This window comes from Monodelphis domestica, chromosome 2 (genome assembly GCF_027887165.1).
Source record: "Monodelphis domestica isolate mMonDom1 chromosome 2, mMonDom1.pri, whole genome shotgun sequence".
In the NCBI taxonomy this organism is placed as follows: domain Eukaryota; kingdom Metazoa; phylum Chordata; class Mammalia; order Didelphimorphia; family Didelphidae; genus Monodelphis; species Monodelphis domestica.
The window spans coordinates 55,638,297-55,664,652 of NC_077228.1; the positions used below are offsets into that span (position 1 = coordinate 55,638,297).

Here is a 26,356-nt window from a genome sequence, read left to right on the forward strand (position 1 = left end):
AATTTGGCCTTCCAAGAAGAATGGCGAATAGCTGTGTCTTTGCCTTCAGCACTGCATAAGAACAACTTAGGGGGTCTGCATCTGCATGAATAGGTAGATGATTTGAAGAAGAAACTCTGTGTGATGTGAGCTAAGTGGCTAAAAGTTCTAACACATCTTCCTCTCTAGAGCCCTCACTTTCACCAAATTGCTTCTAATTGGTACTCCCAAGAGCTTTAGATTTCTCCCCCTACAACTAAGTGGCACTCAGGGCTTAGCTGTCATCTCCCAGCTCTGAAAACATCAAAAGAACCACTTTCTTCTTGATCCTGACAGCCTCAAGTCCACAAATGCCTACTGCTTCTAATAGAAAATGACTTTTAGATGGGATATTTGATTCAGGTTGCCAATCCCTGAAAAACAAAACTGAATTTGGCAGAGAGGGAGAAGAAGGATACAGACACAAGAAGAGAGAGATGTAGAAGGAAGGAGAGGGAAAGAGACAGAGGTACAGAGAGTCAGGAAGGGAGAAGTAGAGAGAAAAAGGAAGGGAGAGGGAGAAACAGAGGCAGAAGGAGAGATTCAGAGCAATGGGAAAAAGAGATAGGGCCAGAGACAAGAAGAGAGAAATGTGAAGGAAGGAGAGGGAAAGAAACAGAGATACAGAGGCAGGAAGGGAGAAGTAGAAAGAAAAAGGAAGGGAGAGAGAAAAACCGAGGCAGAGGGAGAGATTCAGAAACAAAGATAGAGAGAAACAAGAGTTATAGAAGGAGGGAGAGACTACATTAAAAGGACCACTTGGAGTGGGAGAAGCTGCCTTTCAGTGTCCCTCTACTCAGCTCTCTTAGTCACCCCCACTTACTCATGTCCATTTGCTCCTGGCTCCTTTCAAATCTTTAAAGCTCTTGTTTTCAAAGATCTCTTTGAAGACATGGAAAAACGAGCCTCTGCTCGAAAATGACCCAGAGGACCTAAAACAGAGATATTAATAGAAACTTTGTAAAGGCGACTCTTCCTGAAGACTTGGCCTTTTTAAGAACTAAAGGGCAGACCCAAGCTTACCATTTTCCAAGTGCATAAGCTAAATGCTTTTGCTTCAAGGTAAGGCCAGGCTCAGCCATCCATGTAGAGCCAGAGTCTCCATCCAAAGATGGGACAACAGGAGGGCTCTGCTAGTCCCATATTGCCTTCTAGGGCCACATTCATGTTGACAGGAAGAAAGAAATCACTAAGAAGAATCTGGGATAAGAAGCAGGCAGCCATTTTGCTAAGTGAAAAGCTAAGGCCATCCATTGGCATTCAAATGCAGGAGGTCATGAATTAAACATACCCTGTATTCCTTCCTAGCCTAGAAAATTCTATGATGTCTAGGAATCCATAGAATAAATGCCTTTGCATTTAAAAAGAGAAGCTGGTGGATTGGATCAGAGGAAACCAATTTTGTACTAAATGGCCAGACTTGTATAATCAGAACTAATATTTAAAAAAATAGTAGCAAATATTTTGCCACTTTATAAGGAATGTCATGTATGAGGGCTTCTCTCCATGGAGCTGACCCCCAAAAGATTATGGGTGTACCCTGAAAGTTTCCTTGGCATCTCACTGTATATGAATCATCTGTGGATTTGTCAATTGATTTGAAAGCTTTTTATATGTATTTCCTTTATGTCAAACACTTTACTAGATACTAGAGCTGCAGAGACAAAACATAGACAGGCCTGACTGCTAAAGGCTTACGTTTATTGGGCTAAAGCAAATAAAGAGATTTTTGGGTGGGTGAGAGAAGACTAAAAACAGAGGCAATCAGAAAAGCCTTTTTTTTTCCAGAAAAGTTCTCTTGAAGAAAGAAAAATGTAAATATATTTTTGAGAAAACTGGTTTTTTGCCTGTGCCATAAATGGTCTTGGGCTACTGAATTCCATGTATATTTTTTCCCTTGAAAATTCAGGGATTTAGGAAGAGAGTTTCAGGAACCTGTTTTAGAATTTGAAATTTAGGGGAGAGAGAGAGAGAGAGAGAGAGAGAGAGAGAGAGAGAGAGAGAGAGAGAGAGACAGAGAGAGACAGAGAGAGAGACAGAGAGAGAGACAGAGAGACAGAGAGAAAGAGAGAGACAGAGAGAAAGAGAGAGACAGAGAGAGACAGAGAGAGACAGAGACAGAGAGACAGAGACAGAGACAGACAGAGACAGAGAGACAGACAGAGAGACAGAGACAGAGATAGAGACAGAGAGACAGAGACAGAGAGAGACAGAGAAAGACAGAGACAGAGACAGACAGACAGACAGACAGACAGACAGATGTAGGGGGCTAATCAGTGATAAAAGGAAATATTTTTTAAAAAATCAGTACAGGTTAGTGGAAAATGGGCTTAAATTCCAGTTCCACAGCTTACTGCCTATATGACCTTGGGCAAGTCTGAAATTTCATTTCCTAATCTAGCAAGTGATAGGATTTGGACTCTTATGACTTTTAATGTCTCATGTCTTTCTGGCTCTAAATCTTATTATCTGATCCCATGAGGCTAAGGAAACAGGATATTTGTTGTCTCCTTTCATTCTACCTTCATGCCATCTGCAAGAAAAGTGAGTACCTGTAGGGGTTCCTGTGTGAGAGATGGAAGTAAGACATCCAAACTTCTCTAGAGCATGTCCTTCTGTTTGGTTCTGAAAATTCCTTGCCAAAGTTTGTCCTATTCCTCTCCATCCATTTAGAAACACATTTATTAAAATTTTGGGATGGGGATAGAATGGGAGAAGTCATTGATCTAAAGAAAAGGTGAAATGCTTGGCATACCACTATTAAGTAGTTCCTGAGATTTTGTAGCAATGAATCTGCTGTGGAAGTTTCCAAAGAGGAAAATGGGTTCCAAAGAGGAAAAGCCCTGGGAAAGTGATTAAATAGGAAACTGTCAAAGAAGACTGCTGGAAATTAATAACTTCATTAAGATTAGGGTCATCTGGGTTGATAGGTGTAAGTGCAAAGAAGCTACCTTAGTCCACTGAAATGCTGATGATCTTCCTTCCATGTTTGAGATTTTGATGTATGTTGTGTTCTTACCAGAACAGAGGTTGACATTTTTATAAGTTTGCAAAGCACTTTACATTTTTACATTTGATCCTCTTAGCAATCCTGTTAGGTGTGTGCTATTATTGTCCCCACTTTACAAGAGGGGAAACTGAGGTTGAGAGATGCTAAGTGATTTACCCAGAGTCACAACACACACACAAATCTGAGGCAGGATTTGAATTCAATTCTTCCTCTCCAAGTCCAGTCCTCCAGTTTCTATCCCACTCTGTCCTTACTAAGAATATTGAGTCCTAACTTGGGGTATTTTAAGATTTAAGTCGTAACACTACTGTTAAGGGTAAATTTTTGGGTTGAGACTGAATATATTATTTAGTGGTCACCAGGGATTTAAATTCTAAATTCCAATTAAATACTCAAGTCAGGCTAATATGCACCATTTATATAGTGCTACTATGTGCTAAATATAATATTTAAATAGTGCCTACTGTGTGCTAATATATATATATATATATTTGTATAGTGCCTGCAGTGTGCTAATATATATAATATTTATATAGTACCTCCTATGCTCTATATACCATTTATATAATGCTACTATGTGCTAAATATATTTATATAGTACCTACTGTGTGCTAATATGAACCATTTGTGTAGTGCTGCTATGGGCTAATACATATAGCATGTATATAGTGCCTACTATGTGCTAAGGCTATATGCTAAGAACTTTTACAAATATTATCTCATCTGATCCTTATAACAACCCTGTAAGATAGTTGCTATTATTATCCCCATTTTATAGTTGAGAAAACTGAGACAAATAGAGGTTAAGGAACTTACCCAAGGGATTCCACAGCTATTCAGTGTCTGCATTCAGATTAGAAGCAGATCTTCATAACTCTTGGCCCACTACAACCTTCTAAGGTGACATTCAACTGTTAATGATTATTCTTTGGATTTGGTTATTCAACTATTTTATTTTAGCCTTACTTTCTGTCATAGAATCAATACTAAGTACAAGTTCTAAAGCAGAAGAGTAGTAAAGCCTAGGCATTGGAGGTTAAGTGACTTGCCCAGGGTCACATAGATAGGAAGTGTCTGAGTGCCGATTTGAATCCAGTGTCTCCCTGGTCCTGGCCTGAGCTACCCAGCTACCCTTCATTCAGCTACTTCTAAGAGTTGCTAACTATGGCTAAACTCTAATCTAGACCAAGCTTCTCCCCCTTATCTAGGAAAGTCTTCATCAGATGCCTTGCAAGAGCCTATGTAAGCCTTATCTGTTTCATTCTCTATCAATTGAGTAAATTGGTCATATAAAGGCATGATATTAGTCTTGGTGTGACCAATTCTTGAAGCTGTACTGCCTTTTGCTTTAAGAACAAACACTACAATTTTATTTCCAACAGAATATATCCTGGGATCAATAATAATACAAGTGAAAAATGGAAAAAATGGGGGGGGGGATCTCTTATGGTTATTGTGACAATCAAGTGAGATAATATTTATAAAGTGGTTAGCATAGTTCTTGGCACATAGAAAAGTTAAATAAATACCTCCCTGGTGAGGAAAGAAGGGGTAGGGAATCATTAATCATGTAACTATGGGACAATATTCTAAAGGGGGAAAAAGGGGGAAAGTTTTTTTAAAGTTCCTTTTCTCTAATAAAGCTCTGCAAACAAAGTAAATAAATAAATGCCTCCAGGCTCCCTCTTTCCTTTCTTTTCCTTCCTTTCTTCCCTCCCTCCCTTCTTCCCTCATTCCTTTCTTCTTCCCTTCCTCCCTCCCTTCTTCCCTTCCTTCCTTCTCTCTTTCCTTCCTTCCTTTTCTTCCTTCCTCTTCCTTGCTTCCTTGCTTCCTTGCTTCCTTGCTTCCTTGCTTCCTTGCTTCCTTCCTTCCTTCCTTCCTTCCTTCCTTCCTTCCTTCCTTCCTTCCTTCCTTCCTTCCTTCCTTCCCTCTTTCCTCCCTCCCTCCCTTCCTTATTCTCTCCTTTTTTCCCTCTCTTCCTCCCTCCCTCCCTTTCTCCCTCCCTCCCTTCCTTTTTTCCTTCCTTCCATTATTGTGAGAATCCAATGAGATATGCGTAAAGCACCTTATACACCTTTAAGTATTATAAAAATATTACCTATTAGTGGTAATAACAATGAAAATAAAAATTTGTTGTTGAATATTGGTTGTTGCTCTACTCCTTTTTAAAAAATATCACATTTGAATAAGGGATAATGGGACATTCTTTTAGTCATGAATCCTGTCTCACCAAGTTCTAGCAATAGTTGGCTGGTTGAATCTGAGACTTGGCAATAGTGTCTATGAACTTTTGGGAGCCCATGGACAAGAGCCATGCAGTATGGGCAGGCCTCATTGTTCAAGGAAACTCGCAAACCATTGAGACCACAGATCAATGGATATTTTCAGTGTCGATTTCCTGGAATATTTCAGGAAGGTAATTTTTTTTTGTTGTTCTCTCCTTTATATTCTTCTGTATTTCCATGATGTGGCTTTGCCCATGGACAATCAGATCTTAGTTTTTGTCTTTTTTTTTTGCCAGTTATTCTCATTTCTGCCCACTGGTCCTTTCCCACCCCCACCCCCATTGTGGCTCAGCTACAATGTCTTCCCCTCCTTCACTCATTCCTTTCCATTCTGTCTCCTAGAGTCAAGCTATGCGGATCGTCCGAACTGTGGGCCAAGCCTTTGAGGTGTGCCACAAGCTGAGCCTGCAGCACACACAGCAGAATGCGGATGGACAAGAGGATGGAGAGAGTGAGAAGAACAGTGACAACTCAGGGGACCCAGGTAGGATGCTCCCACCATGATTCTGACAAGGGCTGTCAAGCTGGATAGGAGAGGTCTTTAAAGCTAGACTTTGGTCAGGCATGGAATGGCCATGTAATGATTTAGTTGCTCGCTTCTTTCATGGCTGAATAACCATAATCCCTTCCAGGGAGCAATCCTTCTTGGGGAGTGTCATCACTGCCTTGCCCCATGATCCTCACAATCCCACGTGTCCTGTACCAGTGGAGTAGGACACTGGAGAAAACATTTCTTCTGTGTGGGTCTCCATCTACTATTGAATGGAAACTCATGAGGTCAGAGGAGATGACTTCCAAGACTACATCTCCTTCTCAATCTTATGATCCTGTATTGGGATGCCACACATTCTGGAGGGCAGTGTGCCCAGCTCTCATTTTTTCTCTGCCTCAGGATAGAAGATGGCAAATGACACTGAGGACTGCCCAAAGGTCCCCCTACAAACTCTGTGGTGTGAGCTGACCACAGATGAGTGGTTGGACTAATAATGTTTTCCCAGTTTATAATAACTTTTTATTTTCATATTACAAGAGAAAACAAATACACGATTTGATGTGAAAATAAATAATTAGAAAATATTTTGGAGTTCAGGTTTTCAAACTCATAAGCTGTTTTTATTAACTTGATTTTAAGAAACATGGAAAATGTAATTTCACTGCAGTTTACCTGTGCTGAAGACAAATTCTTTAATTTATTGTTTTACATTTCAGGTTGGGGGTGTGGGGCTAGATAACTTAGTGGATGGAAAGCCAGGCCTAGAGACGGGAGGTCCTGGGTTCAAATCTGACCTCAGACACTTCCTAGCTATGAGACCATGGGCAAGTCACTTAATGTCCAGTGCTTAGCCCTTACCAGTCTTCTGCCTTAAAACCAACACACAGTATTGACTTTGAGATGGAAAGTAAGGATTTTTAAAAGAAAAAAAGAAAAAAAATTAATTGCAGATAGAGTGTTAGGTTCTAAGTCAGGAAGATGTAGGTTCAAATCCATTTCAGACACTTGCTAATTGTATGATTGTGGGCAAGTTTTACTTTAACCACTTTCTCCATCAGTTTCCTCAAATATAAAATAGGAGTAATAATAGTGCCTACTTTCAAGGGTTATTATGAGGATCAAGTAAGAAAACATTCATAAAGGTCTTAGCACAATGCCTGACATATAGTAGGCACTTAATAAATTCTTATTCCTTCCTTCTTTATCTTGGGGAACAAGAAAAGAGAATCCCAAATTTGTTATTAAAGAGAAGATTAATGAACATATAGAAAAGTAATTGATGGGCAGCTGGGTGTCTCAGTGGATAGAAAGCCAGGCCTGAAGATAAGAGGTCCTGGGTTCAAATCTGGATTTAGACACTTCCTAACTGTGGAACCCTGGGCAAGTCACTTAACCCCCATCACCTACCCCTTACTGCTCATCTGTCTTGGTGTCAACACAGTATTGATTATAAGATAGAAGATAAAGGTTTTTTCAAAAAGGAGAAGCATTTATTAAGTCCTTGCTATCTACTAAGCATTTTGTATCACAAATATAGAAAAAAGACAGCCCCTACCCTCAGTAGGTTAAATATTAATTAGAGGAGATACCTCATAGGGGAGCATTATTGCCAGGGAGGGATATCTGAGTTTTAAAAGTTAAAGAGATGGAAGGCTAGGTAGCTCAGTGGATTGAGAGCCAGGCTTAGAGACAAGAGGTCCTGGGTTCAAATGTGACTTTTGATACTTCCTTACTGTAGGATCTTGGACAAGTTACTTAACCCCCATTGTCTAGCCCTTACCAAAACTAGAAGGTACAATTTTTTTTTTTTTGAAAAGTTAAAGGGATGGTGAGTGGAACCCTTGTGGGATAAATGGATACATCCTTTCGAAGAGCAGTGATAGAATTGATTTTATTAAGACTCAGCAGCTGGAATGGGATTGGGGTTAGCCATTGAAGGAGACAGGGAGTCCACTTTTAGACTCTGACCTCCCTGAGGACAGGAGTAATGGTTTTGTCTTTCTTTGTTTTCCCAGCACTCACTCAGCTCAATGTCTGACCAATAGTAAGTGCTTAATCTTTTCTTGTTGACGGACCTTGGTTATGCTCTCAATGGAAATGGCCCTGGGAAAAAATAGAAGCTCTGGAACCAAGATTTAATGTTGTGGGTCACCAGTCAGGGAAGTAGGGGTCTAGTACCTGGGTTCTAGGTTTACATAATGCAAGAATTATTTCTAGTTAGGAAGACTTGGCTCATGGCAAAGAGTTGGTAGGAGAATGAAGTTGAGAGCTTGGAATTTAGCCTAGATATAACAAGGATGGGGTTCCATCAAAATCACCTTCTGTGCTACCTTTGAATTATGTGTTAGAGATGTCTGGTCACTTTGGTGAAGTGACAAGAAGGTCGTTTGAAAACCATTTGGACCGTGCCTTTCTTTATTGTTCCTTAAACCTTAATGAGAACTTCCAAAAGGTGGTTTTCCTCTTTTCTTACTCATGTACAAAGTCAATAATAATCATGAAGCATTTATTGTCTACTCAGACCAAACATTATGCTAAACACTGGGGATATAAATAGGGGGCGAAATACAGTCTCTGCCCTCAAGGAAATTGCAATCTAGTAAAGGAAGACAAACCACAAAAGGATAAAATATTGGGGGGTAGCCAGAGGGCATCAAATATAGGGACATGGTGGCAGATGATGGGATATGAAGAGAACCCCCAATGGGGAAAATATAATTGTTTATCAGGGGGTTAATTAGTCCAACTCCTGTCATGTAAGAGTAGAGAATGTGGAAGTGGGTCCACATGGCCCCACATTTCCCTCCCTTCTTTCCATTTGCAGGGAGACAGAAAGGGCTTGTCCTCATCCAAGTGTGGGCCAGAAGGTATGTAGGGAATGTCAAGTTTGTAATATTAAAAGGATTAAAGGTATCAACAACTAGATTGAAACGTGACAACAGTGAGCGAAAAATCTTAGAATTTTTTTAAAAACCAAGGTAAGGAGAATTTAAGCTGTATATTATTAATAACATTATATAGATGTCATTTATATATATTATTATTATATTATATATTATATATATTAATATATATAATATAATAATATTATTAGCCTCCTGAAAGTGAGGCCTATTATACTGCTAAATAATGTGCCCCAGAGAAATGAGGGAACATCTTTTGGTAGCAGAAGTTTAGAATTATTCTGCCACCTTGACCCTCAGGCCAGGAAGGATGCGGATTTAAGCTTCCCTAAAACTTAATTAGTCCCTAAAACTAATGTGGCTCTATACAGTCCTTTGTTGTGGGTACCTAGCAGGGTCGGCTGTAGACCCCGGCCACAACTTGGCTCCCAGAGATTGATTTCTGTCTGCCTTGAGCTTGCTTTGCCAACATGCTTTTTTTGGCTAGTGGAACCCATGAAAAGAAGCAGCATTCAGTAGGCGCTTCCTATGAGCAAAGACAAACACATAAAGCAAGTCGTATCCTCATGGCGCTTACATTCCTCTGGTGGGGAAATTAAGTCAGAATAAGAGCCTCTTTGTATTTACATCTCCCTATAAACTCTAGGCATTCAATAAATGTTTGCTGCTGGTGATTGCTATGACAGTGAGAGTGATGATGGTTGTGGTGGTGATCAGGTAGAGTTAAATGAAGTAGATTGGAGTTGGCTGTGTTAAAAGCAAAGGCTCCGAGTCTGTCTAGATCCCACTTTTATCTGCTGCTTTGAGTAGATCATAGAGGGAAGAACTCTGGTCAGGGACCATCGAGGCCATCAAGTCCAGACTCCTTGATTTACAGATGAGGAAACAGAAAGCCAAGGAGAAGTAAGCTCGCCAGGGTCACTTCACCGGATTGCTAGGAATCAGACTCAGATATAAATTTCTGTCTCTCCCTTGCAATATGGACTTTCTTGAACAATCACTTGCCATTTCAGAACCATTTTGCCCCCAATCTTTTAAAATGGGATACTGATGTACCGCTCCTGCTTATTAAAAGTGCTAAAAGGACAGATTCATTCAGAACAAGTGTATATTCAGGGCTTAGGAGTGCAAGGCTCTGTGGAATAAGTGGAGGATATAAAAACTGAAAGAAACAGTTCCTTCCCTCAACGAATGTATCTTCTCGTGCATGGAAAGTTACAAATACAGCCAGATGGATAGACACAAGATAATTCAAAGAGAGATGGAGGGCTTTACCGAGGAGATGTCCACCACCATGTGGACTTCATAGTGACAATTATAATAGTTAGCATTTCTATAACCATTTTAAGTTTGCACAGTACTTTACATATGTCATCTCATTTGATCTTCACAAAGGCTATGAAAGAGGACATTATTATTATTCCCATTTCACAGATGTTTAAAACCGACTGAGAGAGTTTCACTGAGGGCCACACTGCTAACAAGTGCCTGAGGCTCGATTCACACTCAGGTCATTGCAAACTCATAATATTCTATCCAGTGTACTGTCTAGTAATCTTCACATTAAAGATAATTGCCATTTATATGAGTTTTTATGGCTATAAAATGATTTATGTATCACCTCATCTGAACTTAACCATCCTGTGAGATATGTTGTAAATACTTTTAGCTCCATTTTGCAGATAAAAAAACTGAAGCTCCAAGAATCTAGTGACTTTTTTAAATTTTAATTTGGGGAAGAGGGAAAGGGTTGAGACCTCCACTGGCTTAATGGCAGGGTTCCCCCACAGGTTGGATTCCAATACCGATAGAATAAAAAAAAAACTGTTTCGTATTTCTGCCTCAGACTAATTTGCCCCTCTTTGAGCACTTTCATGGTCCCCTGTTCTGGAGGGCTCATCATACTGATGCCAGGCTTAGCTGGGATACCTCATCAGTTTTAGCCTAACAGAACCTCAGACTAGAAGTTAAGCAGCTTTCCCTAAGTCAAAAGTTATCATTTTTAGTTATGTCCGACTGTTCATGACCCCATTTAGGGTTTTCTTGGCAGAGATCCTTGAATGGTTTGCCATTGTCTTCTCCAACTCATTTGGCAGCTGAGGAAACTGAGGCCATCAGGGTTAAGTGACTTGGCCAGGGTGGCACAGCTATTAAGTGTCAGAGGCCAGATTTGAACTCAGGAAGATGTCTTCCTGACTCCAGACCGGACCTTCTATTCCCTGCACCAAGGTCAAAAGTAATTGGCACAACACAGGTTCTCTGACTTCCTGTATGTCAGATTGCCTCTCAAAAATAATAGACCCACACACAGCAAGCTGCTTTATTCAGAATTAAGAAAGTTAAGAATGAAAGCCGATTTGCTTCTTTCTAAAACTGTAGGGATCAGATTTCAGAGTTGCATGCATGTGGAAATGATTGATGATGACTCATCCTTATCCCCAGTGTTCGTATATCTTCCTTGGTGACATCTTCCTCCTGTGGTGGCCTTGTTGAGAGAGTTGGTTGCTTATCCATCACCATTGCCGGCTATGTATGTTTTATTCCGGGACAAGGAAAAATACAAACTGTAAAGGAAAAAAAAAAGCAGGGAAGTTGTCTTTCCAAGAATGCCTTTCCTCAGTTTAAAAAAGAAAAGACCCACTGCCTAGAGGCTCTCTGTTTGATCACCAGGCTTCATCAATCTCCCCATCAATCTTCATCATTTAATCTCCAAGGCATCAAATTGTTCCCAGCAGGTGGGACTGCATGAACAATGGGATCCTTTGAGGAATTGGACTATGGAGAGCAATTAGGACTAGAGAGGAGCTGGCAGGACTGGGGAAAGGGGAAAAGCTAAAGCGATTTGCTCTTGGCAATGGAGGAAGCATTTATTAAGTGCTTTCTGTGTGCCAAGCATCATGTTGAATGCTTGGGGTATGAAAGATGGCTAAAAGCAGTCCTTGCCCTCAGGAAGCTTACAATCTAATAAGATAACCAACATGCAAAACCACTATATTTAAACAAGGTATGTGCAGCATGTATACTGATGGGAGAAGAGGAGGGATGAAAGTGTTTTCAATAAAGGCAAATTAATTTGAAGAATAATCTTTTCTACCAGTAGGGAACTTCAAAACTATCTCCCCCTTCCAAAAAATAATAATAATGACAATAATAATAATATGGCATGTAAAACTTAGCTGGGGAAGCTGAGAACATTCATAATATGGCATGCTGGAGGCCAAGAAGCATCACAGAATAATAGAGTTGTGGATTTGGAGTTAGAGGACGCCAATTTTTTTTAAAACCTTTACCTTCCATCTGAGAATCACTGTGATTTGATTCTAAGGCAGAAGAATGCTAAGGGCAAGGCAGTGGGGATTAAATGGCTTGTCCAGAGTCACATAGCTAGGAAGAATCTGAGGCCAGAGTTGAACCCAGGATCTCCTATCACATAGCTTCCCCCTAGGACTCAAATTTGAATTTCGGCTCTTTTAGTTATTACCTGTTTGACCCTGGGTAAGTTAATTAGCCTCTAGGAATCAGTTTCCTCATCTGTAAAATAAAATTATTGGACGTGATAAACTCCAAGGTTCCTTTCAGTTCTCATATACTATAATCCTCAGAAGGTTTCAGGTTTATGTATACAAGGGACTGCTAGAAGGTTCAGAAGATAAGATCCCTTGACTTGGAGACAGGAAGACCCGAGTTCAAATTCTACCCCAGACAATCAAACCCTGGGCAAGTCATTTTAACTTCACTCAGCCTGAATTTCTTCTGTAAAATGAGGATAATAATAATGGCAACTACATTACAGGGTTGTTAGGAGGATCGAATGAGATAACATATATACTGCTGTTGTGTAGTCATTTTCACTTGTGGTCAACTTCATGATGTCATTTGAAGTTTTCTCGGCAAAAGTATGGAGTGGTTTGCCATTTTCTTCTCTTGCTTATTTCACAGATGAGGAAACTGAGGCAAATGGAAGTTTCATGACTTGCCCAGAGTCACACAATGTCTGAGGCAGGATTTAAATTCAGGTCTTCCTGACTTGATAAGACCTGTGTTCTATCTGCTGTACCACCTACCCATTCCTCCTTACACATTCTACAATCCAGGCAAATTGACTCCTTTTTGCTTTCTGGAGCCATGCCTCAGTGTGTTATGCCCCTTGGAGATCCAACTCTATTCAAGGTTTAGCTCAACTGTTACCTCCAAGAAGACACTTTCTCTGATGTGTCTAGTTGTTAGTGCCTCCCCAAAATTACTTTGTATTTGATTTTTGTGTATGTCACATTTACATATGATACAATCTTGTCTTTTTACATGCCATATCCACTTAGAAGAAGGTAAACTCCTTGAGAGCTGGGGCTGCTTCCTTTTTTTGTCTGTATCTCAAGCACCAACCACAGCATAGACTATTTTTTTGGTGTTTAATCAAAGCTGATTGAGTTGAATGTCCCATGTGACAGTTGGGTGAGTCATTTACTTATTTGGGTATCAGTTTCCTCATCAGTAAAATGAGATGGTTGGAGAGTTCTTTTCAATTCAAATAGTACTATGTACAAGGCTAGCCAGAGGGGAAGGCTAAACCTTTTGATTACAAGCACAGGGCAGTCAAAGGAGTTCCTTAGTAGCAGAGGGTCAATTATTGCTTCCCTTGGCTTCTATCCTAAGTCAATCAACAAGATTCTTTGCATATAATAAGTTCTTAAAAGATGTTTATTGGATGGAGTAAAACTGGAAGTGGCTGTAATTTCCTGATACAGGGCACCTTAAGATTCAGAGACAAGACCTTGGGCAATTTTGCAAAATGCTAATGTGTCCATATTTGAAGTGTTTCCATTTAATGAAGTGTTTCTTTTTCTAAAGGAGGGAGGGCTCCATTGCTGGGAATTGATGGGTTCTTCTACTTTGTAGAAGAAGCTTATTTAGTATGAAGAATTGCAAACTCTTAGGAGATTTTATTATGGCTTTCATAGCTTGTCTATTGTCCCCATTTTGGCCTCCATATCTGTCCTATATTCTAATGATTGAAATTGTCAAGAGGTAATATTTCTTTTTTTTCTTTCTTTTTTAAATTTTGTTTGGTCAATTTCAAATATTATTCCTTGGTTACAAAAATCATATTCTATTCTTCCCTTCCCTCTTCTCATCAAGAGGTAATATTTCTTAATTTAAGTTAATTTATTAATCAACCACTCAAGAGAATCTAAAGTGGCCAGTAGACTCCCTCCACAATCTGAATGGGCACCCAAAAAGGCACAGCCAAAAGAGAGCAGGGCAAAAGGTAGATGGAACAAACCTGTAGCACAGCCTATATAGCCCTTGTGATCTCACCACTCAGTTCCTTCCCTTGACATCCCAAGATATCTCCAACTGGCAAACAGCCATTGAGGAGGTAGACCTAGAGTCCCCAACTACGCCACCTCAGGACAGGAAGAGGTGGGTTTTTTAAGAATGTCAGTATGCCCCTTTTTGTCCATCATATGGCTGGGTCATTGGAGTCCAAAATGGCAACTAGAGCTGTCCAATCTTTCCCACCTAAGACAGTTCTTGTTTATAGATAAATAAGGAGCGGATCTCCACACTGCCTCCATCAAAAGCCAGCCCAGTGAGATGCCCTGAGATCTGGGAGTAAATCACATTCCTTAGAATCTGGCTGACCCTGAAAACCCAAGGTTTAAGAAAGGTTTTATATAAAAACCAATACAACTAAGTATTAATTTTCCACAATTCTTTTTATTTCCTATATAGCCCCTCTCTGTCTTAACTTTTTTTCTTCCACCTTACCTCCCTAGAATTGCTCCTGTACTTGGAGAATTTCACATTCTGTCTTGTTGGGCAGCTCCTGGAGCTCAGATCTAGGAAATGCCACCACTCCAAGTCACCTTATGCTACTCTGTGCTATGACTGAGGTCCTTACAGGTTAATGGTTCCTGGATATTGGAGGTTCTTCTCCTCCCAGAGTAACATTATAAAAGTTGAAGGAACAATTCTGTTTCCCCAAGGAGCCTTCCTTGCCATCCTCTCATCACTACTAGCCTGCAAGGTCCAGAATAGAGATATATCCTACAAAGATTTCCAAATCCCTTCTTTTCAACCAACTTAAAAAACAAACAAACCCTTGCCTTCTGGCTTAGAATCAATACTGTGTATTGGTTCCAAGACAGAAGAGTGGTAAGGGCTAGGCAAAAGGGGTTAAGTGACTTGCCCAGGATCACACAGCTAGGAAATTTCAGAGGCCAGATTTGAACTTAGGACCGCTTCTATCCAGGCCTAGCTCTCAATCCACTGAGCTACCCAGCTGCTCCATCAACCAACTTTTAAAAAATGTAACTCCCTCTGTAATAAAAAAAAACTTTCAATTTTTGGAGTATATATACGTATGGTAGTGGGGGAGAGGAAAATGGAGTCTGATAGACTTCAAGCTCTTTAGAAGAAAAATACTTTAAAAGTATTTAAATTATCACTATTTAGTCGATTGGGTAATCAAGTATGTGAATGCCAGTTACTTGCCAATAACCTCTCCCCAGCCATCCTTCCCTTGCTTCAAAGAAGGACAATTAAATTAAATAAAACAAGATGTTGGCCAGGTCTGACAGCATATTATGCCCTCATCTTTTCCACTGAGAGAAGGAAGGCTCACTTCATAGTCAGTGGATAGAAACATTATTTAGGAGTTACATGGAACCTCGACCTTCTGTTCCTTAGCCTCAGAGTGATTTATTACTTAGAGTAAGAATGTGCTGTTCAATATGTGCAGAGTTCATATTCTTTCCCATTATCAGTAGGAGATGCTCTCTGAGTTATTGGTCTATTAATGAGGTTGGATTTCTCTCTCACTCAACCCTCCAAGCATACATTCGCCCTGGCTCTTTTGTGATACCTTGCTTAATCAAGAGAACAGGAGAGGCAGTGCTGTGCAGTAGAAGAGGGCTTGGTCTGGACTTGAAAGACCTGGGTTCAAATTCCGCCTGGGGTAATTGTGTGTGACCTTATAACTTCTCTGTAAAAGGAGGGAATTGTCTTAGATGTTCTGTAAGATCCCTTCCCACTCTCAATCGAGGATTTCAAGCTCAAGCCAAATCTAGGTCAAACAATATGAGCATTGGTCTTAGAATCAGGAAAAACTGGCTTCAGATCCATGGTAAATCACTTGAACATCCATATGAATCAATTTCTTTAATTGTGAAATAGGGATAACAGTAGTACTTATCTGCCGCCATTGTTGCAAAGTTAAAATGAGATAATATTGCTAAAGCACTTTGCAAGCCTTGCCATACCATATATAAATATTTGCTGTTATTGCCTGAAAATTATACCGATGGGGGGAAAAAAAACCTTAAGGTGGTTATAGGACCATAGATTTGTAACTGCAATAGTCATTAGGAGATCTTCTAAGCCAATCGCCTCATTTTACAAAGGAAGAGACCAAAATGATAGAGAGGAAGTCACGCCAAGTTCTACAATGGAAAAAGCCTTTCACTTGGAACCAAAACACCTGATATATAGGTGTGTGATTGGGTCTGTCATGAACTCCTCGGGCTAGAAGGGATCTTAGAGGTCATCTTAAAGCAGTAAAAACTGTTTCCCAAAGTCTAGAGACTGTAGACTTCTACTTCTCATATTAAGAAACTGACAGACTGTAGCCCAAAGGTAACCTAGATTCATGACAGTCATTAGAGAGTAGCCCCTAGCAATGTTTGGGAATTTTTCTTCCAGTTTTGGCAGCTTCATTTTTGACATGCATTATTGGAGATGTGGGGTAGACAGGAAGTTTGAGAGGGTGTGGGTGGGATATGGGAAACAGCAAAGAAATAGCATTGTGGAAGATGGACTCAGATTTCCAGTTCTAGGCTAGAGCCATCTTTAGATGCCAATCAGTCACTTAATCAGCAAGTATCTTTTGAATACCCAATAACATCCAATGCCCATTCTAGGCACTCTAAGAGACAGAAACATGAGTGATTCCTCAAAGAGCATATGGTTTATTTGGGGAGAGATGACATAAGTACCTAGAAAAAGAATGAAATATTGGGAGGGAATATGTGAGTGACTCCTCAAGGAGTTTATGATCTTATTGGGGAGAGAAAGAAGTGCCTGGAAAAAGAATGAACTAGTGAAAGGAAATATGTGAGAGTACCTAATGATGTCCAAGGTCTCATGCCATGTACTCTAAAAAAGCCAGGAACATCGTGACTCCTCAAAAAACTGATGGTCTAATTCGGGGGAGAAAATATAAGAACCTGGAAAAAGAATGAGCTATTGGGAAGAAATATGTATTTAAGTACCAGATGAGTGAGCATGATAGCCTGATATAGTGAGAACAAAGAATGAGAGTGAGCTGACCAGGCTCCGCGTATGTGTTCTGCCACCATCTTTGGTAAGGTACTTGCCTTCTCTGGGGCCAAAGTTTTCTCACCTGTAAAATGGGTAATTTTCTCACCTGTAAAAAAAAATGCTTTGGACAAGATGATGACAGAATTTCTGAGTTAAAAAGGACCTTCAGAGGTCACACGATGCAACCATACCTGTCAAAATATCTGTTATGATATAATGTCATGCTCTGTTATTTTTTCTCTTAGATGTTTTATTCTCTTTTTTTCCTCCTCTTTCTATACCCAAACAAAGATATACCACTAAACCAAAACAACAAACTGGCCAGGCCTGACAATAAATATTTCATTTAGTATTCATAGTCCTTTACTTTTCTGCTGAGGAGGAAGTGTATTTCATCATCATGTCCTCTGAAATCGCAATTAGTCACTGCTCTCATCAGAGTTCTCACATCTTTCAATCTTACTTTCTTTTACATTATTGTGGTCACTGTATAAATTGTGCTCTTGGCTCAGTTTACTTTGCTCTAGATCACACTTCCTTTAGGTTTCCCTGAATTATTTATCTTTATTATTTTTAAGGCAAAATCATTCCCTTCTACTCATATACTACAATTTGTTCAGCTATTCCCTAGTCATTGTACACTGACTTTGTCTCTGGTTCTTTGTTACCACAAAAAGGACTTTCTTTCTTTCTTTCTTTCTTTCTTTCTTTCTTTCTTTCTTTCTTTCTTTCTTTCTTTCTTTCTTTCTTTCTTTCTTTCTTTCTTTCTTTCTTTCTTTCTTTCTTTCTTTCTTTCTTTCTTTCTTTCTTTCTTTCTTTCTTTCTTTCTTTCTTTCTTTCTTTCTTTCTTTCTTTCTTTCTTTCTTTCTTTTTCTGGAAATATTTTGGAATATATCAATCAAAAGCCATTTATTAAGGGAATGCTGGGAATAAAGAGGAAAAAAATACAAAAACAGCCCCTACCCTCAGTGAGTTTACATACCAATGGGACCTTTCTCTCTGTAGCTAAACTGTAAGTTAATTGCCTAGTTATTCTATTTTTTTTTGCCAACATTTCATTGAATTTTCCAGTATTTATTTTAATGTTATTTTCTATGATGGTTGGACCAATTTACTGCTTTAACAACAATATTTATTTTTTAAAAACCTTTACCTTTCATCTTAGAATCAATATATATGTTGGTTCTAAGACAGAAGAGCAATAAGGGCTTGATAATGAAAGTTAAGTGACTTGTCCGAGGTCACACAGCTTGAAAAGTGTCTGAGATCATATTTGAACTCAGAACCTTCCATCTCCAGACCTGACTCTCTATGAGTCATCTAGCTGGCTCCCATCAACAGTATCTTAATGTGCCTATCTTTCCAAAGAATGTACCTTTTCTTCCTTTTTTACCCTTTGAAATCTGTTCTGGGGGAATCTAATTTGGTTGTCAAACCATACCTGGCTTTCCTGTTTTACAATTGTCTACACTAAAAGGATGCCTATTTCCTTGCTTTCCCTCCCCCTTCCTCTACTGCCCTTGAACAAAATTCTCATTACTTTCATGCCAGAAGTCAATCCATTGTTATCAGTGAAAACTAGATCCAAAATAAAGCGTCTCCTTATTGATTCTCTACCTTTTAAAGGTTGATATCCTAAAAACAAGTCAAGCAACTCTGCTTCAGTTTTGGCAGCAAGAGAATACCAGATAAAACCTGGATAATGTTTCCCAAACTCTTAATTTTATTTTCTCTTTCTGTCCATTCAGCCTCTGATGGCAATATCACCTTTATTTCTCTCTTCTCTAGTTTTCTCCCATGTACTCCCTTCCCCACTCCTAAACTTCTTCATGTAAGTATTCTTATATGCAGCCCTCTCTGTCCTTTGTTTTAATGAATCATTGTCACCTTTTAGCCTTTTATTCTATGGACTAGATGAACTCCCATTTATTTGACTTTTCTCTCAATAATCTGTTTTCCATCTCTTTATTTATCTTTACTTTCATTATGTGGAATTGCACAATCAAAATGTCTTCAGCAATTGTCCTAATGCTCCCAGATTTTCCTGGACTTGGCATCTCCATAGCATAGAATTTTACTAATAGGTTCAGTTTATGCTAGTACTTTTGACCTACACTTTCTTCAAGTCTGTGACTCCACTCAGTTCAGTTCAGTTCAATAAACATTTATTGTGTGCCAGGAACAAGAAAGAAGAAAATGGACCTCGTTCCCTTCTTTCCATATTTGGTGGGCTCTCAGTGTGCCATATTGCCTATACTCTTAGATTGAGCTAATGGATTGGTTATTTGGGATGTATTTTTTATTCTTTTCCCCCTCTTTTTTTATTTTTGGATATAAGCAGTGTCTCTAAGTAGAGATGGGACAAGAGATAGATTTGGAAATGAAGGTGATGGAAAAAGCAAAAGCTAGTATTTTTTTAAGGTACCTTTTCGCTATGGATAGCATACTCTAAGTAAATCTGCATCTCTTTTGATATGGAAAGTGGTTGCTGAAGCAGCTGCCCACTCCTTCTGGCTGTCCAACTGGCCACAGCTGTTGCCTCTTCCTATAAACTCCCTCCTAAGCTCTAAAAAGATCCATCGTCACAGTTCCCAGGAACAACCTGGAGGAAATCCAGATGCACTGTTAAATACTTTGTAAATATCAGTCCCGTTTCCCCCAATGGCCTTTGTAGGTTCTCACCAGAAGAATCCACAGAACAATTTGTTTTATGAGGCAAACTCTTAAGACTTTCGAAGTCTAGGTCTCTAGACATTGTAAAAGGAAGGAAGACAAGCAACTCATATTTATGTGTCTAGTTCAGTTTTGTCTGATTTGTGTCCTAAATTCCCAGGACCCAGGATCTTAGGGCTTGTTGGCTTAGCCCATTTTGCTCTATTTTGTGAAAAAGAAGCTATAGACACTCTCAGCCCATGTAGACACAGACTCACTGACTGTCCAGTTGCTGCCATATCTGAAGAGGCTTGCCTTAGGCTTGACCATTTAGGCACCGGGGTATAGTGGACAATGCACTGGACTTGGAATTGGGAAGAAAAGGCCTGGGTTCAATTCATTCCTTAGAGACATATTGGACGAATCGTTGAATGTCTGTGGACCTCAGTTCCCTCTTCTGTAAAATGATGGGATTGGATTTGATGACCGTTATGCTCCTTTATGACTGTAAATCTGTGATCCTATGAACCTAAGAGAGAAGAACATTTAGGTATCAAAACCTGAACAGAAGAAAGTCTCATATGCTTACAGATTACAGAAGAGAATTTCATATTTATGCTTACACATAGATTCATAAAGATGGAAGGGATTTCAATGATCTATTCCAGCTTGTTCATTTTACATATAAAGAAACTTAATTCTCACATATGAAGTGATTGGTACTGAAAAGATGTGCCTTTTTAAGTGAAATCTATAGGTCTTCCTTCCAAGACCACTTAACTTGGAACACACACTTTGAAAAGGATCTAGTATTGTACAAATGTAAGGTTCATACAGTCATAAATTTAGAGCTAGAAAGGGACTTTAAAGATGTTAAGTGATTTGCCCAAGGTCAGAGGTGAGATTTGAGCCCATCTTCCTGAATCTAGTGCTCTAACCACTGCATCCGTGATGTCAAACACAAAAAGTAATGGGATCCACTTTATGTAAGGATACCTAAGGAGTGCATATTGAATTAGGTTTTGTTTTGTTTTGTTTGTCTTCCATCTTAGAGTTCCAAGGCAAAAGAGTTGTAAGGACTAGGCAGTTGGGATTAAGTGACTTGGCCAGGGACATGCAGCTAGGAAGTGTTTTAGGAGCTAGATTTGAAGCTTGGACATCCCATTTCCAGGACTGACTCTCTATCTACTAGATACCACTAGTATCCTAGCTACCTAGCTCCCCTTGTCTTAGTTTTAAAATATAACTTCATTAGATTTTATTTTTTATTTATTTTGTTAGTTTCTAATTTCATTTTTAATCTGGTTCAAACTGCACTAGTGAGTGTTGTGGGCTGTTACATGAGGCCAAGAGGCCATATATTTGATATCTCTTCATTATACCAAACTAATTCTCTAAATTGTTTGTTGCATGGCAGGTGAGCATTCTACCACTAAACTGCCAGTGTAGATAATGGTGTAAGTCTTGTTGCAGGGCTATCCCTCACTGCTGCTGTCTTGTCTCTATAGCCCGTCAACTGACTGGAGCAGAGAAGGCCTCCACAGCCACTGCAGAAGAGACTGACATTGATGCCGTGGACATCCCTCTCCCAGGGAGTGACATCCTAGAATTTAGCCGAGGAGTAACTGACCTTGATGCGGTGGGGAAAGAAGGAGACTCCCTCAAAGACACCAAGGTAAGCAAAGAGTTCTTCCCCCTTCCACCATCCCAACAGTAAGCTAAGAGCTCTGCCTTGCTTCCACATTAATCTTCAGGGATCCTGAGGGTTTCTGTAATGCTTTAACCAGCAAAGGATGGAACTTAACCACAGAACTGTTGAGAACAGAATTCATCTCTCCACAACTCAACTGGGTAATGGAAATTGGTCCAAGTTCATTATATAATAAAATGTCCAGCTGCTAGAAAAGACTGAGGGGGAGAACTAGAGATTCGTTGAAGTGGAAGGACAGATGGATACCAATTTCAGCCAAAGGAGATTTCCTTCAAGCTCAGCTTTTACATTTAGGGCCCAAACTCAAGGTATAGTCCTAGGTTCCTTTTGAACATGAATCTCAATGGGCTTAGTGTCCCAGCTCAGGGAGAGCCATTTCAACATCCTGCAGGTCAGCAGAGTAATGCATTGGAGCAGGCTCATCCCCTTCTAAACCCTTCTCCCATTTTCTATATGGGTTTCTCTAATGAGGGCCATGACTTAACTCCTGTATCTTTTTATTTTTATCTCAATGGTCCAAAATGACTCAGCATTAGGGGATGGTTAGCTGTGAAAACCAAGAGATTGGACAATATGGGCCATCTGTCTCCCACTGAGCCAGATTGATTGCCAAAATATCATTGTCTGGCTGTATTGTTCATTCAAGAAGCTCTACTTTCCCAGCCCCTAATCAGTGACCAGCAGGCAGTGATCACTGCTCTGGGCTGCTTTGGAGAGAGTAGCATGAACAGCTCTTAAGAGCATAAACTGGCTTCTTAACATGGCTCTCTTACCCATTCATGCCAATGATGTACTTGAATTTAACCCACTGATCTCATTGAAAAGGATCCTGTCTCCAACACTCCTTGCTACACTATCACCATGCCTTTTCAATATATGCTATTCTGTTTTTAAACCCTTACTTTCTGTCTTAGAATTGATACTGAATATCAGATCTAGGGCATGAAATAGAAATGTAAATCTGTGGAAACTATTTTCTTGTTGCTGAAAGCAGTAAGGGCTAGGCAACTGAAGTTAAGTGACTTGTCTAGGGTCACACAGCTAGGAAGTATCTGAAGACAAATTTAAACCAGAATCTCCCATCTCTAGACCTGGCTCTCTATCCACTGAGCCACCTGGTTGCCCCTAAGCTATGCTCTTCTTGTCCAAGTCCTCCCATAAATCCTCTACAGAGGAGGCACAGGTTAGGCTGACAACCCTTCTCTTGGTCTATTAACATTAATTAGAGATGATGAAGCATAGAGTTATCTCCCTATTTTCTCCCTCATTTACTATGTGACTGGCTCACTTCTGTTTCCAACCACAGATCTCTTTGATGCTGCTCTTTCAATGTAATTTATCACTGATAATATAGGGTATCCCAAAAGCCTTGGTATAATTATAAGATGAAAGTTTAATGCATGGCTACCACACTTCTCTGCATTGCCTTTAGGCAACATCGATTCCTTAGAGATTTTAGTATTCCCTGATTCACAGCCATATAGCTGCAGTAAAAAAACTACTGTTGTGATAAGGTTGGGTTTTGGTAACTTGGATGGCATTAAAAGTGTTGCACAATTTTCTAAATGCATATAATCTACCCCTCTCTTTTTTCCTATTCAATCCTGGATGCAGATGATTGCCCACATGCAATATCTCTCCAAGTATCTTTCATCTAATTTCATCCTTAAATGCTTTTGGGATGATCTGGCTCAACTGGGTCTCATGTCAAGCTTTCTACAAACTTCTGTCTCTCTCTGTTTTTATAAAGTGGTATGACAGCTAATAGTTCACTAAATGGATCTTGTTCTTAACTACATATCTCTTTGTTAAGGAAATTCCTCTCTGAGGTCTTTAGATTTCTAGGCTCTTTTGGTGGGAAGTGTTGAATTTAGAATGAGACCACCCGAGTTTGATTTCTGGTTCTGCCACTTACTATCTGTTTGACTTTGGGCATGTTATTAAGCCTCAGGTTTCTCACTCCAAAATGAGAGAGAAAAACTAGAGAAATCTTCAGGGTCTCTTCTAGCTGTGCATTTAGGATCCTGTAATGTCTTTTCCTTTATCCATTTCCCCCCTCACTTTTTTTTAAACAATAAATTGTTTAACTTATTCAGGGTAGAACTTTTTTTTTAAGTTGCATGCCATATCTTCTAAATACTTCTAATTTAGTGTTGATGCAGATTTTTATTTGAACAAATTGTTGGTTTGACCATAAATAGGCAATTGATTGAAAAATGACTTCCATAGTGAACATTTCCTGTTTCTCAAACTATAATTTAAAATTTTTTTCTCTGATATTATTTGGCCTTGCTGCATACTGTCTCTCAAGATACTCTTCTTGGATAAAGTATTCATGATTTCTAGGCATGAAGTTTCTGTGTAATTTAGAAACTTTTAGCTTCTTTCATTGTTTGATCCTGATCTCTATTTTCTAATTTTCTTCTCTTTTTGCCATCATTTTCTTTAGCATCTTTGTATTTGAGTCTCCAGGTACAGGTTGATTTTATTTGGAGGATCTTATCATGTTCTTTGTAGAATTTTCTCATTCTCTGAAACAGATTTGAAAAGATATAGCTTTGTTCCTGGAAGTCTTTATGCTTATTTTTAGCATGAGCCCAGAAAGGCAAAATGACCAGATACCTCATAAAATTATGTTCCTTATTACTTTTGGATGAACAATGAGACCTACATTTTTATCTCCCTTTCCAAGGAGAGCCTGTGAGCCATCTTCTCATAGCTCTAACTTTCTTCTTTCTTCTGGTTTGATTTATAGGGAGAACATCAATGAATGGGATTCAATTCCTCTAGTTGCATATTGACTCATAGGTCATTGAACAGCAATGGCAAATCTAGGCTAGCAACAATTAAATTCATATTTACAGACATTCCAAAAACTGTATGATTCTTATTACCCTCTGTCTTCTGCCATTCTGGATCATGGGATCACACAGGACCAAGGGCCATTTTGTATTTTTCTTTTTTTCATGAGTTGTAATGGGCAAAAATTCTCCTGGGCTTTCCTAGTGAAACTCAACCTCTCTGTAAGGCAAGGCAGTGGGGATTTATTGGGTATCTACTATATGCTAAGAACTGGGAATACAAACTCAAGCAGAAAGAAAAGACAGTCCCTGCCCACAAGCAGCTTATATCTAATGGGGAAATGTCCCAAAAAAGAACTAAAAAGTGAGTGGGGTTGGGGATGGTGGGGAGGTACCCACATGGTACGGTATTAAAAGTGCTGAGAGCCAGAAGTAGAACTGGAAGGGGAATAAAGGATAACTAGCTTGGATGGATACTAAAAATGGAAGCTCTGGGAGATTAAACTATAAATTCCTTGAGAGCATGGGAGTAAGATTCTTTCCTAAAAGCACTTAAGACCAACAATGTCCATGTGCTCCCTACTCATTGTGTTGCCCTTTGGTTCTCTTCTAGGCCTCGCTCCACCACCAGGAGAACATACTGACTGCCTCACCCAAGATGCTGCTGCCTTCTTCCACACAGCTGCCCAGCATTGGGACCCCACTCTCCACTCATCACCAGATGCAACTCCTCCAACAGCTCCTCCAGCAGCAGCAGCAACAGACTCAAGTGGCCGTGGCCCAGGTTCTCCTCAGCCTGCTCCCTACCTCACAGGCTCCACTCTCATGGGCTTGATTGAATTTATTCAGGGGGCTCCGGGGACAGATTCAACACTAAGGGACTCACAAGGGTTTGCTCATTCCATCATTCATTGCTTTGGGGGAGGGAAGGGATATGGGGAGGGGGGTGGGGTTGAAACCAAGAGAACCATCTTTGATTTTCCATACACTCCCTGCTCTGAGCTGGGCTTGGCTGTCTTGGCTTCATGTCAGTTGGTTAGTTAATGTTACTCAAGCTAACCAGGGAAGAAGGAGCACGCAGTTCCTCCCTTCCTAGCCTACCATGTCTTATAAGGTGGGAAGAAGTAGATTAGGAGTCAAGAAAGCCAGATAACTTGGGACCTATCCCTATACTTCTAAGAGCTCAATATTAAGGGAAACCTGAACACAGGTCAATCACACAATCAATACCATAAAACCAACTCTTATGAAAGATTTCCAGGCCCTAATCAATGACCCACTAATTTCAAGTAACATTTGATAGAACCCCAAAATCTGCACTACCTTATGGTGTCCATTGTGATGGGATTTGCCCTCTAAATACTATCATCGTTTGACTTAGTTACATCTTTCGACTCGTGATGAAAGAAGGAAAAAATAGAATCTTTAATAACAAAATTTCCTCTCGGACTCCAAGAGTTTGTCCACTGTTACTTACAGGTTTGAGAAAGTAGGAAGGAAGGTAACTTGTTTCTGTTTGGCAGTGAATTCTCTCATTTTGTATCCTGAAGGTCTTGCTAACATTTTCCTCAGAACCCATGAAAATTATTATAGCCTCAGTTATTGTCATAAGTAGTTAGAGAAATCATCCAGATATTTGCATTAGTAACCATTGGAAGGGGAATTTAAATTTTAGTTCCCTTAAGATCTATATCTTTAAAAAAATTCTTTTTAGAGGAAGAGCCCAGAACAGGAGGGAAATAAAGGCAATGCTTGGGGCTAATAGTGGGCTGCTGTTAGGGTCCTTTGTAAAATCAAAGAATATGGATGTTTTGAGGTGTTATTTAAAAGTAAATTTTCATTATTATTATTATAAATTAGATATTCTTATTCTTTCTTTCCTCCTAGCTAGGAGAAAGGAAAGAATTTCTGAGACTACTATTGCAACTGTTAACAATTTTTGGTCCTACAATTGGGCGTAGGAGTATTTCTTTGATAATTAATACTGTCTAATCCAGTTCTGTAAACCCTGTGCCTAGTATCAAGATAACAGGGATCCATGATAATAACACCACCAGTCAGAGGGTAGAGTTTGTTATGATTTATATTTCCCCCAAATACTGTCCAGGTTCCTGGATAGACCTTGTCCCACCCACTACTAGCCCAGTCCCATTGGCACTGTCCC

At 39.6% G+C, this 26,356-nt stretch overlaps 1 protein-coding gene across 11 annotated transcripts in view; it reads left to right on the forward strand.

The window, feature by feature from the left end:
* C2H1orf226 (chromosome 2 C1orf226 homolog) overlaps positions 1–26,356 on the forward strand; it is a 420,186-nt gene that overhangs the window by 350,453 nt on the left and 43,377 nt on the right. For all 11 annotated transcript variants that reach the window (XM_007480659.3, XM_007480658.3, XM_056815458.1 and 8 more), the window contains 3 exons: positions 5,656–5,797; positions 21,189–21,355; positions 24,806–24,976. In XM_007480659.3, the coding sequence (XP_007480721.2) occupies positions 5,656–5,797; positions 21,189–21,355; positions 24,806–24,976 (480 nt within the window). The remainder of the gene's footprint in view (positions 1–5,655; positions 5,798–21,188; positions 21,356–24,805; positions 24,977–26,356) is intronic.